At 42.2% G+C, this 17,755-nt stretch overlaps 1 protein-coding gene across 3 annotated transcripts in view; it reads right to left on the minus strand.

Moving 5' to 3' along the window:
* Nucleotides 1-17,755, minus strand: part of CFAP45 (cilia and flagella associated protein 45) — a 109,249-nt gene that overhangs the window by 80,329 nt on the left and 11,165 nt on the right. For 2 of the 3 annotated variants that reach the window (XM_029580283.1, XM_029580284.1), the window contains exon 2: nt 12,271-12,390. In XM_029580283.1, coding sequence (XP_029436143.1) covers nt 12,271-12,296 — 26 coding nt within the window. In that variant the 5' untranslated portion in view covers nt 12,297-12,390. Of the gene's footprint in view, nt 1-1,179; nt 1,320-12,270; nt 12,391-17,755 lie in introns of all 3 variants that reach the window. The other variant, XM_029580282.1, reaches the window with a different exon arrangement.

A 17,755-nucleotide genomic window follows, 5' to 3' on the forward strand; every position in this document is an offset into this window, starting at 1 on the left:
CATGTACTACAGTCTTTGTAGGCTGTGCAAGTGGTTATGCCTGCATCGGGCTTCTAAGAAGGCCCTGGGGTGACTTGCATGGCGTGACCATGGTTACAATCCAAACTTCAATGAGCAAAGAGACGGAACATTTTGAACAATGGCTTCGCTAGTTCTGATAGCTGTGTGGCTTATTATAAAAACATGGTAATAAGACATTGAAGGAGACTTGAGTGTTGTTTTGTTAGGATCATAAAGAAGCTCATACGGCCTGAAATGGCCCATCAGTAAAAGTAATGAAGAGCAGTATTTTAACAGATTCTGAGCACCCTTGGGATTGAAATGAAGGGCAATGGTAGGAAAGAGGTTGAAAGTTCAGGTAAAGAGAGATGGAGGGGAAGGTGGGCAGCCAGTGTTAGGACGAGTATGGGAATTTAGATGCCCATCTACCAGAATTGGGAAAATTGCCATTGGGCAGACCTGATGGGCCAGTTTGGGCTATATGTGTCTTCATTTACAATGAGATCAACATTAAAAAGCCTGTTGGAACGGGTAAGATAACAGAGTACAATTATCTGATCATCTTTATCTGGATAGTCAGTGGCACTTATCTGGCTAAAAGAGCCACTGAATATCCGACTAAATCTATTTCTGTGGATAAATTTAAGACACGTATTTGTGCAGCTAGAGTTGTCCGCACAAAACGTAGCCAGACAGGACTGAATATCATGCTCTTCAGCTAAGTTTTAAAAAAGTCTACTGCGGGAACGCACTGACCCAGCCCCATTTTTACCCAGCTACCTATGTGCACAGTTCAGCTGGGGAGGGGGGGGGGAGATCTAAAGGGTAAGATTCACCCAGCTAAAACCCGATTTTTGAATATCTACTATGTTACTTTGAAAGGCCACAAAACAGCTGTTGTGGAACATCTCACGTCTGAAGCAGATGCCTGTGAAGTCCCGAAAGCTCATGTAAGGACAACATCTCCTCTGTTGGTTCTGAAAAGGTCCAGTCTCCTCAGGAACACTACTGCTGCTAGAGAGACTGAATGATGGGATAGAAGATGCCTTACACCCCAGGAAGGCGAGGGACAGGGTATGAAAGGAATTCACAAAGGGCGAGCATTGAGACTCCCCGAGGGAGCACTTCCCCCGAGCACGCGAGGTGAACTTCCCCACTAAAGCAGCAGCAGGTACTCACATGAGGGTCCGAATCAGGTCCTTGGTTATGAGACGGATATTTTCCTTCTTGTGGACCAAGGATGGAGCAGAAGCCGCTTTCCGTGATATGGAATCCTCATGCTTGATTACCAAGGGGCCGCCGTCTTTGCATGGCTCTTTCTTGAGGAAGAAAATCAGAAAAAAAAACCCACACAAATTGGTTTTCTCTCTGACTTCTAGATGTTTTGCACAGGACCCAGCCTGGAGTTGGCCCATAGCCCAGTGGAAACTGGTACATATAGACAGGCTGATCTTAGGGGTTAAAAAAAAGACTACAAGTACCAGAATGCACTGGGATGCCTATCTAGATCCTCTAACCCCTTATTGCTACCCTCACCCTTTTTCTTGCCTTTGTTGCAGTGCATGAAAGATGCTATCTACTAATCTATTACAAGAGGGCCCCCTTCACCCTCTACACACACACAGACAGACACCCTCCTCGCTCTCCCTCCTAAATATAATGTATTCTTTTTACTTTCAATACCAGAAAGATAAAATGCTGGGCCCTCTAGTACTAAGCACAGGAACAATATTGAAAACAAATGTTTCGATTGCAAAGAGCCTTCACCAGTCTTGTCACTTTATTTAGCACTGGAGGACCTAGTATGTGAGAAAGGGCAGGGATGGCTTGGGTCATGAGCACCAGAAATACACTCTTTGAAAAAATGAAGATCTCTTAACTTGTCTCTCCTTAACTGCTCTAATACCTGGAGACATGCAGGCTCTTTTGCCATTACTCATGATCCTTGTCAAACTTTCATGAACTGTAGCCGAATTGGGAAAAGGGGATGCATTGTTGTGCTAGCCTGGTGGCTCAGTGGCAAGGACTATTGTGCAGAGAAGGGGTGGATTCTGGGGTCCAGCTTCTACTTCCCAGGCAAGGGGGCGCAGCAACAAACAGCAGCCACAGCCCTCACTAGGCTGTCCTAGTCGCTGCCCAATTGGCCCCACCTAGCAGCTGGATTTAGAGCTCACAACAACTGCAGAGTTTCAGAGGAAGCCCCTGCCACGTGGCTCCTGGCCGAGGATGGCCACTGCAAAGCCCAGAGCAAGGGAGGAATAGCTGCGCATGAAAGCTCATTGCGCTAGAGCCCGAACAGTGGTCAAGTCTGATTAAGGTGGAAGACTCCAAGAGAATAAGGCAACTGCTGGGCCAAAAACAGACAAAACAAAACAAAATTATATATATATATATATATATGGCACATTCTAAACAAAAAGAAGCAAATTATGGTCACAATTCAGTACCTCAGAAACATGTAAATGGTTGGCTTACATGAATATTAATATGCTCCCTTGAATTATTTCTAATTGTTTAAGAGTGCAATGAATGGGAACAAAAGCATCTTAAACAATGAGGGATAACTGCATAGGCTATATTAGTACAATATAAATCAGTCAAAACTAAGAAAAGCCTTAACAAAGCTGTCACCTAAACCGGATCAGGTTGTTCCTGCCTCTCCTAGTCTACAGGTCCAATGGCAGGAAACCAGAGCTGCCTCAGCCTCTCTGGTTTGTCCTGGGTCAAGAGGCAGGAAAGAGACCCTGCATAAATCAGAGAGGAGCCGTAGGAAGGGATAGGCCTACCCTGTCTTTTCAGCTGGAGGCACTGACCAGTGAATTTCGGTCTTCTGCAGGTCAGTAAGGGGAAAAAAAAAAAGATGCCAGCTCCAGAACCTCAGGCTGTCCATGGCTACATCAGCAGACGTCAAAAGCAACTGGATAACAATTCCATTGTTGGAACATTTTGATCATCAAATAGGTCCATATTCAGTCTGTTTGACCAGCTAAGTTCAGAATGTTTCTGAATTTCCTGCTGCATCCACTGGCTCCAACTTATCCAGACAGACGTTTGACCAGATAAGTTGGAGGCGTTCTGGGGACATTCCAGGATGGGGGCTGACTCAGTCGGGTAACTTACTTAGATAACTCCAGTACTGAGCGTTATCTGGATAACTTTGATTTGTCTGGGTAGATTCAGTGGCGCAGCCATGCTGCTAAATATCCTGTTCAAGTTATGGGAATACGTTTATCCGGATAACTTACCCAGACTGTCCATGGACCTCACATTTTTCTTCTTTGAAGGTCTAGCTCTGCTTAAATCCCAAGAAGTATGAGAAAAAAAAAATAAAAAGTGCAAAGCTTACTGGGCAGACTGGATGGGCCATTTGGTCTTCTTCTGCCGTCGTTTCTATGTTTCTATAAATTACAGTTCCCAGTTCTGCTGAGACAGACAGTCTCTCTTTACTGCGCAAGCAGAAGTAAGAGGATAGGATGGGGCAGTGCAAGATGGTGGATGCTCTGTAACATCTTGGGTGTGTTCTTCTTTTGCCTCTAGTTTCCTTATCTTCTCTGTTCCTTGTGCTTGATATATTAAGAGGAAAGGCAGAACCTGTGTATACCCACCTGAAATTGGCGATGGCCTCAACTCCTGGGCCCCAATGCCCAATTTGTGAGCCAAGGTGTTCGGTCTGCTGCCTCTGAAAACGGGCCACTGGGAGCGATGGTGCCACCAGTCTCCCCAGCTCTCAAGACATCCTTGAGCTGGGAGGGGAGGAGGGCATCAGGTAAGCTCATGGAGAGAACTTCTGAACAGACGCAATCCAGAGAGGATGACATCAAAGCTGAGGGTAGAAGAGGGGAGCGTACAAAGACCACAGAAGCAAAGCTACAGGGCTGCTCAGAGTCATCCTCGAAGGAGACTACTGTCAAGGGAGGCCAGGGGACAGCTGGAACAGTAGGAACTTTGCCACCCTTAGGAGGATTTGTGGTGGAGGTGGGTCCAATTCTTTTTATACTGATGAAACCTCAGATTTTTACAAGGGAGGTCATTTGGTTGGCTGTTGATGGTTTGGGGAAATTCTTATTTGTTCAGATTCTCCAACCCTCTGGTAACTTTCAAAATGTTAATTGAAGGCTTGCAGTACAGGAGGAAAACTTGGAGGATTTTTATAGAAAACAGAGAAAAATGTTGTTCAGTTACAAGTCCATGAAGAGATTATGAGGAGGACTTCTGGTTATGCGCTATCCTGGTGATAGTTGGGATTCGCTCTTCAACATGTCACAATCTAAGAAACAGGGCAGGTCGGTCAATCTCTTCTATATGGGCCCAAGTATCTCATAAAAACAAATAATGAAGTCAGGCCGTATCGGCCGAGCGAGTGCCACGTGAAGAGGAGTCAGCCTCGGAGGAGAGTGAGTCACCAGAGAATGAGGTTGGAGACAGTGCTCTGTACTTAACCCGACTCATGGAACGCTTCACAGAAAAGATTATGCAAAAGCTGAATGCACGGCTTAGTATTATTGTGGAGAAGGTAGCCAACGTGGTTCAGACAGTACAGGAAAATACTGATAAAACAGAAGAGGCGGAAAACAGAATTGCAGAGGTTGAGATGTCACTTACCTTGGTAGAAGCCAAAGTGGATCGTATGGATCGCTTAACTGCAGCATTACTAGACAAGATCAATGATCTTGAAAATTGATCTCACTGCTGCAATATAAGAATAATTGGTTTGCCAGAGAAAACTGAAAGAAATGATGCCGTTTCTTTTCAAAATGGCTGCCAGAACGCTGACTTTCGACTGTCCTAAAGGCTATGTGAAAATAGATAGAGCACACAGATCCCTGGCACCAATACAAGGTAAAGGGATTCATCCGCGGTTAATTATTAAAGATCACAATTTTAAAGATAAAAGGAAAATATTGAATGCTGCCAGGGAAGCCAGTACACTTCACTTTCAGGGGACTAAAATTATGATATTACCTGACTTCTCGAAGGAATTACAAAAGAAGCGCCAGGAGTTTGTCAGAGTAAACAAAGAGCTGCAGTGTTTGAACTTGAAATATGCGATGATTTATCCCGCCAAACAGAGTTTTGGCAGGTGGAAAATCCTTACTCTTTGACACAGTTACAGCTGCGGAGAAATATGTCAAAGATTACAAAACTGGAGCGGACTCGGAGGATTAAATTTTCATGTTGCACTATTGCCCGATTGGAAAATTACCCTCGAATTTGATGGGAGAGCTTGAGGTTTTGTTACAACCTGTACTGCGAAGTTGATGGCTGCTTGAGTCCCTGTGGCCCCCACTGGTCTCAGTGCCTGCAAAGAAAGCTGCGTCTTCATCATTTCCTCATATGTATCTGTAGTGGTCCTATTCCGCAGCTATGCAGTTTTGAGAAAATATAATCTGTCCTGCTCATTTACATCATGGCAAGTGGGAAAAGAGAACAGAGAGCAATGGTTTATACTGAACTTTCTATGGTTATGGCGAATGGCTGATTTGCTAACTCCCATGGTTGTCCAGGAGTCCTCGGTGAACGTATATATGGTGGTATTGTCAATTAGGATTTTGAAGCTCGTGCAAGATTAACATCAGGCCTCTGGTCTTTTCTTTATCTTATACGTGCAGTTTTCCGTTGATCTGTAAAATTATTGGGGCTTTATTTACCCATGAGACGCAAGTGAGCAAATTGTGGTACATGCATAGGATCGTGGTTCATTTGATCTCCGCTAACTTACAGAGGCTGGAGCTTTATTCCTGTCTTCTAGTTGGCATCAAGATTCATGTGTCCGGCATATCATGGACAGTGTTAAAATGCTTAGAATGTTTGATAGGTGGGATTGGATTGAGTGGAGACAATGGGAGCTTGCAGCTTCAGCGAAGTTGGAGAACTTGGGGTTTTTGAACTGGACTTGTCCGGTCCCGATGGGAATCCCACCGGAGTGATTTTCAGTATTTTGGGATAAGGGGGGGAGGGGGGTCGTGTAGGTCAGAGGTGGGGGAAAGGTGATCTTGTGGGGACGATTACAGTTATTGAAGGTGTGAAGTGGGCAAGTTGAGGGTTCTATGAGAGGGTGGGGGTTAAAGGGCGTACTATGATACTAGCTGTCTTCAGGTTTGTAATTATTGTGCAGCACAAGACCTTTATGATATGGTGCACAGGGGCTATGGTTCCTTCTAGTAGCATGGAATATAAATGGAAGCCTAGGCTTCATTTCTTTACTATTGGTTATGGTATTCCGACACTTGTAAATCTGATCGCCAGCTGGTTCTCAATCAGGTCCACAGCTTAATGATGTGACATCCCTATGAGATCTCTTAACAGGTCCTTCATCTCAGCCTTGTTAACTCCAGTCTAATGGTTAAAAAGTCTCCAACCAGGTCCTCTACCTGAATGTTGCAGACCTCAAAACAACTAGCATTACAGCATCATTTTTTGATTGGTTCTTGGAATCACATCATTTAATCTCAATGGTTGGATTCCCTCCTTCTGTATGAAATAAATGTTTTCTTAAATGGCGGATTCAGTTCCAGGACGCCATAGATGCCTCCTCTACTGATTGGCAAATTTTCAAAGATTTTTGAATATCATGATATAGATAAATATGTTCCTATTTTACTAACAAAAGATTATTTTCTTAACTATCTAGTTACTTATTTAATATGTTTATATTGTTTCAGATGTGTTGCTACGTTTTTTGCCAGGATTATTAGCCCCTGATGAAGGAAGAGTTTTTCGAAACACGAATTGTGTTGGGTTACTGGGCTCTTCGTCTTCAGTTTTACACACCAAAAAGGCTTCTAATATGGGCATATTTAAAGAATTCTAATATAAGTGTCTGCATACAAAGTTTTTTCATTGAAGACTTTAAATATATTAACAAAAAAATATATATATTAAAAAAAAAAAAGAGACCAATGATTACAAGCAAATCGGGTTTTAGTCACTTCAATGGTCTAAGTGAATAAGATACTGGTTCACTAACCAAATGTAAGTGATTTCTGTACCATCCCTACTTTCTAGGAGGGTCACAAAAAAGAAAAAAGAATTTTGGTTTTTGTATGATTAGTCCTGTTATATGTGGTTTTTGTTCTATATTTATAATGGTGAGACATAAGCTATGATGAATATAGTCAAAATGTATTTCCTTGAATGTTCAAGGGATATCATCACCTATTCAACAGAAACGTATACTGCAGTTTGCACAGAGGAATGGGATACAGATCCTTTTCCTTGAGGAGACTCACCTGACAAGTAAGGAGCATGACAAATTAAAACAGGACTGGGTGGGTCAGACCTATTCTTCCTACAACTCCAGGAGTAGGGGGGATATGTATACTAATAGATAAACATCTTTTAGTTGTCCATCAGCATTGCGCTGATACTGAAGGGCAATTTATCGTATTGGAATACACGGTATACTCTACTCATTTTACACTGGTTAACGTATGTGGCCCGAATTGTGGCCAGGTGGAGTTTTATAAAGCATTAAAGTAATATAATAGCGGTGTTTAGGTTTGAAAATCTCTGTTGAGGAGGAGATTGGAATATAGGCTCTGATTCATCTCCAGATAAAACATTTACGCCAAAGCTGGGGACTCCAGTAGTATCTAGTACTAAAGACCTGACAGATAGTTACTTTCCAACTCACTGATATTTGGTGTTTACAACAATCAGCAGAAAGAAACTATACTTATTATTTTCCGTGTCATAATATGTACAGTAGATTCGATTATTTCTTACGTACACCACAATTTGTGTCTCGTGTCCAAGATAGCAAAATTTTAGTTACTACATGATCAGATCACGCGCCAGTGGAGATTTCTATCTGTTTGGGCTCATTGAAGCCCCGGGCTTTCCACTGGCAAAGGAACACAACTATGTTGGGGTATAGCCATTTCCCAACCCTCTTGAGGGAATATGCATAATCCTCAGGCAGAATATACTCTTACTGAGAGGGAAGACTTTTAAAGTGTGTTTGAGGGGAAAGCTGATTAGCTATGCAAACTTTAAGAAGGAAAATAGAATTAACAGTTAAGACGAGAGTGTTAGAAGCAAAACTTAAAACGAGAGCACTCAGCCAAAACTTATTAACAATTGGAAGCCTGCAGAAGGGAATTTAAAAATCGCTGGAGATAAATAAGATTGAAAAGGCCCTTAGATTTACTAACCTTAAGTTTTATCAGCATAGAGACAAGGCCGGAGCCTTTCTAGTAAAGGCAGTTAGGGAAAAAAAAGCTGGAAAATCACATACAGTGCCAGCCAAAAGGCTAACTGGGGGGAATGCTGCGTTTCCTGAGGAGACTGAGAAATTATTTGTATATTGATTCAGCCTTGGCATCAGCTAGGACATTAAGAATTTTTTTTAATTCTTTAGACTCACCACAAATCAGTGAAGAACAGGATGTGCAGTTAGCGGCTGCTATTTCCTTGTCGGAAGTACAGATGGCAATTAAAGCATTGCTGGAATGGGGGCGATGTTTCCAGGCCCAGATGGATACTCTATGGATTTTTACAAAAAGTTTTTACCAGATATTGCTTCTTTTTTCGGTGCCGTTATATAATGCAGCTGGAGAACAAGGAGCAGGTTTGGGAGATCTGCAGGACATCACTATCTCATTGATTTATAAAAGGAGGGTATGGATCGGGAGGAGTGTGGATCATATAGACCTATCTTGCTTCTTAACTTTGACTTAAAAATCTTAGCTAAGGTCTTACAACTACGGCTGGAAAAGATTCTTCCTTCCTTGGTTCACAGAGATCAAACAGGGTTTGTGATGAGCCGAGTATCTATGTTTAATACTAGAAGGAAATTTAATATTTGCATATGGCCAAGAGACGGCGTATTACAGGCCTGGCAGTCTCACTGGATGCAGGAAAGGCCTTGGATAGGCTATCATGGCCTTTCTTGTTTGCAGTTTTACAGCATGCTGGTATACCAGCCCAGTTTGTGGCATGGATTCAAGCCATGTACGAGAGTCCAAGAGCCCGCATATTAATTAATGGCTCGCTTTCTTCCTTTATTAACATAGCACATGGTTCCAAGCACATGCAAAATATCTGCAGTTGCGGGAGACACTGGCAGGCCACTTTAATATTTCAGCGCCTCTACGGCCCCTGAACAGAATGGAAGTTTATCTGAAGGAACCAGATGCTTCCATTAACGGCATTACAGCAATATATCAGGGCATTCTGATTGGTAAATTCAGAGCAGCAACTCTACCAGGCCTGACTGAGCAGGATTATGAACATAAAGGTGCAGACGTCTATCTAGGACGGTGCCCATCACAGCTCTATATGCTCTAAACGTCCTGAGTTAATGGTTAAAGTGGTACAAAGGACCTATAGCATGCCAGTATTTTAATATTACATTCATGTAACCCCAGATGCAGCATGTTGAAGAGAGTGTGGGGAAATAGGCACGTATTTTCATATGTGGTGGCAATGTCAAGGAGTTAGACATTTCTAGACACTTGTCAGGCAAGAAATTGCTAATATATTGGGCTTCCCGGTGCATATTAAGCCATTTACAGGTCTCTTGGGGAGATGGACTGGATGATCAATCCCAAGAAAATATAGGTCGCTAGTAGGTCAGTTCTTGTTGGTGGCCAAATTTACGATTGCCACCTTTTGGAAATATAATCCTTGGCGTATTCAAGTGAGGGAGGTGGCAGACTTTGAATGCCTAATATATGCATTGAAAAATGAGAGTGTTAAATATGAGAAGGTATGGGGTATTTACCATCAATATTATAACACGATGTTTTCTTGGAATGGAGGATTATGTTTTATGTCTCATAATCGGGAATGTGACTGTAACCAGAAGACATTACTTTTGTTAAGTATTTTCTATTTTTGTATGCCATAAAAAGTTATAGAGTTTCATCATATTTTTAAAGAGACTGTTTTTGCAGAGGAAAGTAGAAACATTTTGAAAATGCTGTTAAAAAGTAAATTTTCCTAAAGTGGAATTGATTTCTGCAAAAAAGAGATATTTAAAAAATACCTTCTTGAAATTCTTAAGATTCTTGAATTCTCTGCCTCCTTTCTTTAAAGCTTTTTATTTGCCACTTTCAAAGCAGCAGCTTAGAGGAGAAGAAAGGAAAACTGGTTCTTACCTGCTAGTTTTCGTTCCTGGAATACCCACCGATCAATCCAGACAAGTAAGTGTTGCATCCCTACCAGCAGATGGAGGCAGAGAATAAATAAACTTTTCCTGCACGGTTACATAACCAAGATGCCACCTGCAGTCCCTCAGTATTGACCTGTACCCAAGCCAACATAGAGGAAGAAAAACTCCAACTCAATCAAACTTTCTCTTCAAGGGCAAACCAAAATCCCCGCATTGGAGCCCCCTAAACTGAAGCCTCAACCACCAACACAGTAACCAAAGCCTCGGTTAGCTCCAACGGCTCAACATATTGGTTCAACGTACTTACACATAGAAACTCTGAAGTAGAACCTAATTTCAGCTACAATAGTCTCTCGGAACTAAGGGGCCGGTCCTCTGGACTAATCTGTGGTATTCCAGGAACAAAAATTAAAAGATAAGAACCAAAATTTTCCTTTCCTGTTCATACCCAAGATCAGTCCAGACAGGTGGGAAGTACCCAAGCTCCCCTACACTGGGCGGGAACCCGAAAAGACCCACACACAATACACCCTCACCAAACACAGTGCCTTCCGGTGCCCGAACATTCACTCGGTAATGTCTGGGGAAAGCGAGAAGCGAAGGCCATGTCACAGCTCTATATATATCTCGAGGCGACACCAACAGATACACCTCCCAGGAGACTGCTTGCACCCTAAAGAATGTGCTCGTAACCCCTCTAGGGCCATTCGAGCTTTACAGAGATAGGCCGAAAAAAATAGTCCCCTGTAACCAAAGAGAAAACAGGATGTAAAGCATCTAGAGCCATTCCTGTGCTGCACGGAGCAATGCAAAGCGATGATCTGCTCGATGTAAACCTTGAGCGATCAGAAGATACCGTAGCAGAATCCGACAAGCATCCAAATAAGTTAAGTTTCCTTACATGCGACATCGGCGCCCACTCTCCCGGGCACCCGATTTAATATTTAAATGGGCTGCCACGGTAAAAAGGATGCGCTAGGGGAAACCGTGATTCCCTAGCGCCTCCTCGGCACTGGGTGCCCAGGGGAGGTGGCTGTCCGTGCGGTTTAGGAAAAACGGACGCTCAACTTTATGAGCGTCCGTTTTTCTATCCTGTGCAGCGCCATGGGTTAGGAAAATGGACGCACATTAATGGAGCGTCCGTTTTCCTAACCTGACCGCCGGCCACTTTTTCACCCCCGTTCTTTTTTCGATTCCTCCAACTTCCTATCACCTCTGGGGCAGGAGTTCATTTTTGAGGGTAAAAATGCGTGTATAGGGCGCACATCTTTTCTTTTTTTGCACCGGGAGGTAATAGCTAGGAGCCTCATCAACATGAATCACATGTTATGGGCGCTATTAGCTGCGCACTGGCATGGACGTGCTAATCCCCTTATTGCAGGAGGGGTTTTGGACGCGCTGCCAAAACGCGTGATCAAGCGCATGTAAAGCCATGCGCTCGGGCCAAGCGCACTATATTGCATCGGCCTGATAGTGCCCAGTTTAGGAACTCTGGAAGCTCCACCGTCTGAAAGTGGACAGAATGTGATGATGAGCCTTTTTTTTTTTTAATTACATAAAGATGATTTGTTTCTTATGTGCAAAATGGATTTTCCTGGATGTAGCCTGATCTACTCAGAATATAAGGCAGCCATTTTTGTGATTGAGACTGGGGGGGGGGGGGTGTGTGTGTAATATTCTTCTGGAAGTATCCATCAAAATGTTTTTTGAACCCAGCCAGCTTACGCTTTTCCTTAGGGGTAAGGTTTCACCTAGCGATCCTATAGTGGCTTCTCCCTATGAGATTGCTATTGATCAGGGTTAATTCCTCCCAAATATAGAGCAGCCTGATTTATTAGAGAATGTTCTGCAGATCAATCTTCTGAAATTGTGTTGCTTTGAGTTCTGTGCTTCTCCTTTATTTGGGGACTTTTGGGCATTGTTGTGACTGAAATGCATAAGATTGCAGAACTAATCTGAATAATGCTCTTTGCCTAACAAGATATTACTCTTGGGATATATGTAATCCACTTTGAAGTGCTGAAAAAAGTGCAAAAAAAGCGGAATATAAATCTAAATAAATAAATGTGATAAAATATAAGTAACTGTCCTGCTTTTTTTGTGGAATTTCTGAAGGTGCCCATAGGGGGCGCACTTGTACCGCAGAACTCCCCTACCTTGGCCACTCCAAATAGGCTCTCATCCACCTCAGAGCTCAGGGCTTTGGTTCGGTACTTGAAGGCCTTCGATTTGTTGGAGCTGCTGGTCCCGGAGCTCGAGGCAACAACGCTGGTCGGCTAGGAGAAGATCAGACAAGAATAAACAGAGGAGTCAGCAGGGAGAGGCTCTGAAGCCTGCAGTACTATCTGCCAAGGGACCAATGCTAAACTGGGACAGACAACATTTCTAGTGCAGGTCCCCTGGCCAGTAACAACGTGATCACGACAGCAGCTTAAAACTTCTATCGCGGTTTGCTCAGGAGGTTCAAGGAATAGCCACATGGTAACGCACCCATACAGAGAAATGGCTGAATTAGCCCAAGTCTGAAACAGTAACCCAGGCAAAAGCCTCGACAGCTGCACACATTTCAGACATTTGCTAATACCAGCATCTCTAGCGGTCGATTCTCAGACAAAGTCCGCAGTTCCTTTGTACCCACAGACCTCGTTCTTAAATTTGCAAAGAGAAGGTACACGCGTATTTTGCCTTTGAAGACTGCCACAGACACAAAGGGGCCGATGCAATAAGAGTGCGTAGAAAACGGGAGCTCATGCATTCTCTCCTGGGCACTGAATGCGATAGGTTAAACGAGGTGGCCACGCTAAAAAGGACGCGTTAGGGATAAACCGTGCGTCCCTGGCACATCCTTGGCATCGGGCGCCCAGGAGACATGGCTTTGCGGGTTAGGAAAAACAGATGCTCAGTTTACAAGTGTCCCATTTTCCTAATCTGTCCGCAGCTTTCTTTTTACGATGCTGCTTTCTGTGGTTCCTCCTACTTAGTAACGTGAAGAAATTAAGTCTGAGGAACCACAGAAAAGCAGAATATTTGGTTGTTTTGTTGAGGCGCCTCAAGACAATGCCAGCTTCGGGGCTGGCATTCATTTTTGCGGGTTAAAACATGCAGGTCGGACACAGTGATTTTTTGCATCGGGGGTACTAGCTAACAGTCTCATCTACATGGCATTTACATGTGATGAGTGCTAATAGCTACGCGCTGGTTTGGACGCGTGTTTTGGACGCGCTAATCCCATTATTGCATTGGGAGTTATTATAATGCCTCCAAAACGTGCGTCAAGCTGTGTGCTAGGCTGAACGCACTATATTGCATTGACCTGTATGTATCTAGGTACTTTTGCCCTTGCTTTTTTCTCCAAAGAAACATGCCTTGGAAAAGAAACGTGTGCCTTCACTCAATGGGGTTAGAAGTCCACAAAGAGTTCCCCAACACTTGTAGGTGAGGGGGGCTGCATTTAAACAAGAAGGGAAGTTCACATTTTCAACTCTGCTTATGTGATTCTCCATGGAAAAACGTGGGCACAAAACGTAGTAACACAGTAACGACGGCAGAAAAAGACTAAATGGTCTACCCTGTCTGCCCAGCAAATTTCTGATGGTAGTAACCCCCCAAGCCTTATGTTAAGGGTAGCAATATTACAATCAAAACCAAGCATCAAACCCATAAACAAAATTATTGCTGGCAACATTTTTACAGGGTGGGCAGCCATCTTTGATAATTCAGACAATGCTGCTTGATCGGGCTTTGCTTTTGGACTTGGCCATAGAAGGTGAGGACAAAAAACAGTAAACAAATTCAAAAAGGCTTGGGATAAACACTGCGGATCCCTAAAGGACTAGAGCATGGAAATGAAAAAAGGGGGTAACTTGCATGGAACGGCAGTTACTATCCTTAACCAATTAGCTTTCATGATTTTGACGCAACTGCAACTTCACTGTCCGCCTTGACGGCAGGGGGATAAAGGGGAATTGGTTTCAGATGACAGCCAACGCTGGGCCCGGACTTTTACTGTCTGGGGTACTGATACCCTGACATTAGGGATAAAGCACAGGACTGCTTCTATGGCCAAGTCCAAAAGCAAAGCAAAGCAAAGCATTTCCTAAATTATCAAGAAGGCTGCTCACCCTGTAAACATGTTGCTAGCAGTAATTTTCATATGGGTTTGACAGTTGCTTGGTTTTAATTGTAAATATTACTACCCTTAATATAAAGCTTGGGGGTAACCTGCATGGAGTGGCAAATGTCCACGGGTGCATTGTGCTCATGGCGAGTTTCAAAATGCCATCTCAGAGCGGACAGTTTGAAAAAGTCCCCAGTTTATATATCTATATATATATATCTATATAACAAATGAATATGTACATGAAGCACTAATGAGTTCATTTTAAATTAAATAAAACCAATTTTATTTGACTTCAAGACAACATTCTTGAACAAGCAAAATACAAAAATAGTTAAGGCACACACTGAAATCAACAGCAATTAACAAAATCACCAAAACGGACGTGAAAGGAGCTAACGAAAAGTTCTTCGATGCGCTATTTCTCATGAAGCTCCTGACGAGTTATAGAGCCCTAGCCACGTCAAACATGGGAGGTTTAGATGAAGGAGTACGACAATTCTTCCTGAATGGGTAGAACCGTTTTTCCTCTCCTCACCACAGGCCTCTGTTTCGCCAAAAAAATAGTTTCCTCAGGGGGAAAAATCTGCACGGCTCGCAAGAGAGCCAAGCGTAAAGGAACGCGTGCACTCAACGGTGGATTGCTCCTTTCTGTTTAGAACACTTTATCACACGTGATCCTACTGGATTTCAGCAAAACTCAGCCTTTCTCCTTCACGTTTGGTTTGATAGGAATTGAAAACAAGGCCAAACCTCCCATGTTCGGCAAGTTTGATGTGGCTAGGGCTCTATAACTCATCAGGAACTTCATGAGAAATAGCACATCGAAGGACTTTTCATTAGCTCCTTTCACGTCAGTTTTGGTGATTTGTTAATTGCTGTGGATTACAGTGTCTCTCATTTTTATTGTTGTATCTTGCTTAGTCAAGGATGTTGTCTTGTATTCAAATTGTTTTTATTTAATTTATAATTATGTTTAACTCATTAGTGCTTCATATACATATTAATTTGTTATATATATATAGTTCTAGAGGCACTTAAACTATAGGTTGAATACTGTCTATCGTAATCTTCATAACTCTTTATATAATATATATAGGAGAGAGAGAGAGAGAGATATCAATTTACTTATATTTTCAGATTCAGAAACGGTCTCCATTTTGTCAACCCACTTCTGCATCTGGGACTATGTCGCCCAGATCAGCCAAGATTCTTGTTTTCTTTGAGTTGCTTCCACAATCAAGCGGGTAGAGTTATCAAGCTCTTAGCATTAAAACAGAAGGGTCATTTGCCTCTCTTTCTTTAAACAGACAAGCATACAATACAAATTACAATGCAAGTTCAGTACCATTCACAGTTTCCATTGAAATTCACATTAAGATACCAATCGTTAGAAACCAGGTCAGTAACAATGAATAATGAGGTGTCTACAAAATGTCTTTAAGGAACTTCTCCACTGCCAATAAATCTTCCAAATGGTGTCCTATTTTTCTGACTGGGTTTTAAGAGCATCTATCATCTTTTCCATAATTGCAATGTCACTAATCACCTTCTTCCAATAATAAGTTATAGTTATACAAGCAGCATGTATCAAGGGACATACAATAATTGATCTTCCCAACTACCAAGCAGGCATAAAGGAGCTGACAGTTGTATATCTGTACCAGTTATAGTTCTTATATCTGTTTGCATCTGCCCCCCAAAACACCCGTATGATGGAACATTCCCACCACAACTGTATATGAAAGGCACGCATACCAAAGCCCCTCCAGCATAGTGCATTTGCAGCACTAAGCCTTGCGAAATACTACATTGTACATATAGATTTCCTATATAAGTGAAACATTCTAGATAAGTTAAGCATAAGCTGTCCAAATATCCTTCCAATCGTCTTCATCCAATGATAAAGATAAATCAATGTTCCATTGTTCAATGATAGATATTCTAGTAGTTGGGTCAGGGTCATACATGACAATCTGAATATTAATTTGGTATAAAATTTGGGTTGCATCAGTGTAGATTCCAAGCCTGTACTCTACCTCAAAGTGTCTACCTCTTTCTTAATCGCAGGAACATATAATGCATATGTTCTGATATTCCATTTTGCACAGAGTACTCTAAATGTTTTATATTGCTGTCCCTTTCATATTTGTTCTAAGTGGCATAAACCTTTCGTATTCCAATCTGCTATAATCAGCAGACACAGTGGTCTTAGACAAGAAGGTGATTTCCTTGCAATGGAGAAATAGGTTTTCCCTTAGAGGAAATTTCTCCTAATAATTTATTAACGGTTCGCTAGATGTTTAAAGTGTGAGAAATAATCGGACTGGCTCGTCCTATCGTGGAATAAAGTGAGGACTGTAATAGACGTGGTTAGCAATGCTGTACGAAGCCAGAGGTATTAGTATAAGTAAGCCACCCTTTTATTCTCAATAATCTTGCTGCTAAATAATATACATATATATGTGGGATTTTCAATCCTGGGGAAATTTCAGGACAGACAGTTTTATACAGGAATGTTGTCCTTTCCATAAGGAAGTAATTGCTCCATCTGAGGTTTTAAAGTTCCGCGTTGGTATATTGCATGGTAAATGTTGGAACAGGTAGAGGAGGCAAGGGAGAACAACCATTTTAACTAAGTAGGACCTTCCCAATGATAATGGAAAAGCTTTCCATCTATTCAAGTCTGCTTGTAGCCAACACTGCTAGGTAATTTAGCCTACATAGATCTTTTATATTTGAGGATACTACAATTCCCAGATATTTGATAGTCGAGTCAGATACTATAAATTCAACTGCATTATACCGACAGCCTCTTGGAACTCAATAGGTAACAAAAAAAGACTTGTTACAATTAATCGTATAACCTGAGATACCACCATAGTAATCTAATAAAGAAACCAAGCCAGAGAGGGAAGTGTCTACATGGTTAAATATAACAGAATGTTGTCTGCATATAAGGATATCTGCTGGACGGTAGACCCTACCTTAAATCCCTTTATCTATGCGGTATCTCATTCTCCTAGCAAGAGGTTCTAACGCCAAATTAAATAAGGTAGGTGACAATCGCATTCCTGTCTTCTTCCTTTCTTAATATGAAATGTAGCAGAAAATGCACAATAACCAATATTCTGGCTCAAGAAGTCTTATATAAAGCCTGTATCCATTCTACAAATGGTAAAGGAAATCCGCAGTGTTGTAACACTATGAACAGGTACTGCCGGGAGATCTTTATCAGCGTCTAGAGATAGGATAAATCCAGGGATCTAGTGTTTGGCCATATGAATAATATTTATTCTTCTGGTATTAGCAACAGAATTTCTCCTCTTTACAAATCCAGTTTGATCGGACGTTATAATATTTTGCCATAATTTTCATGTCCGAGTTAAATCAATGAGATTGGCCTATACAAATTACAGTCTAGGAGTCATTTGCCTTTGATGTCTGTAAAGGAAAGCAACTCCTAAATATCACGACAACAGCCTGCGTGGCATAGCTGTCCTGTGACTTGATATGTGACCTCT

The sequence above is a fragment of the Rhinatrema bivittatum genome, chromosome 16 (genome assembly GCF_901001135.1).
Source record: "Rhinatrema bivittatum chromosome 16, aRhiBiv1.1, whole genome shotgun sequence".
Taxonomy (NCBI): Eukaryota; Metazoa; Chordata; class Amphibia; order Gymnophiona; family Rhinatrematidae; genus Rhinatrema; species Rhinatrema bivittatum.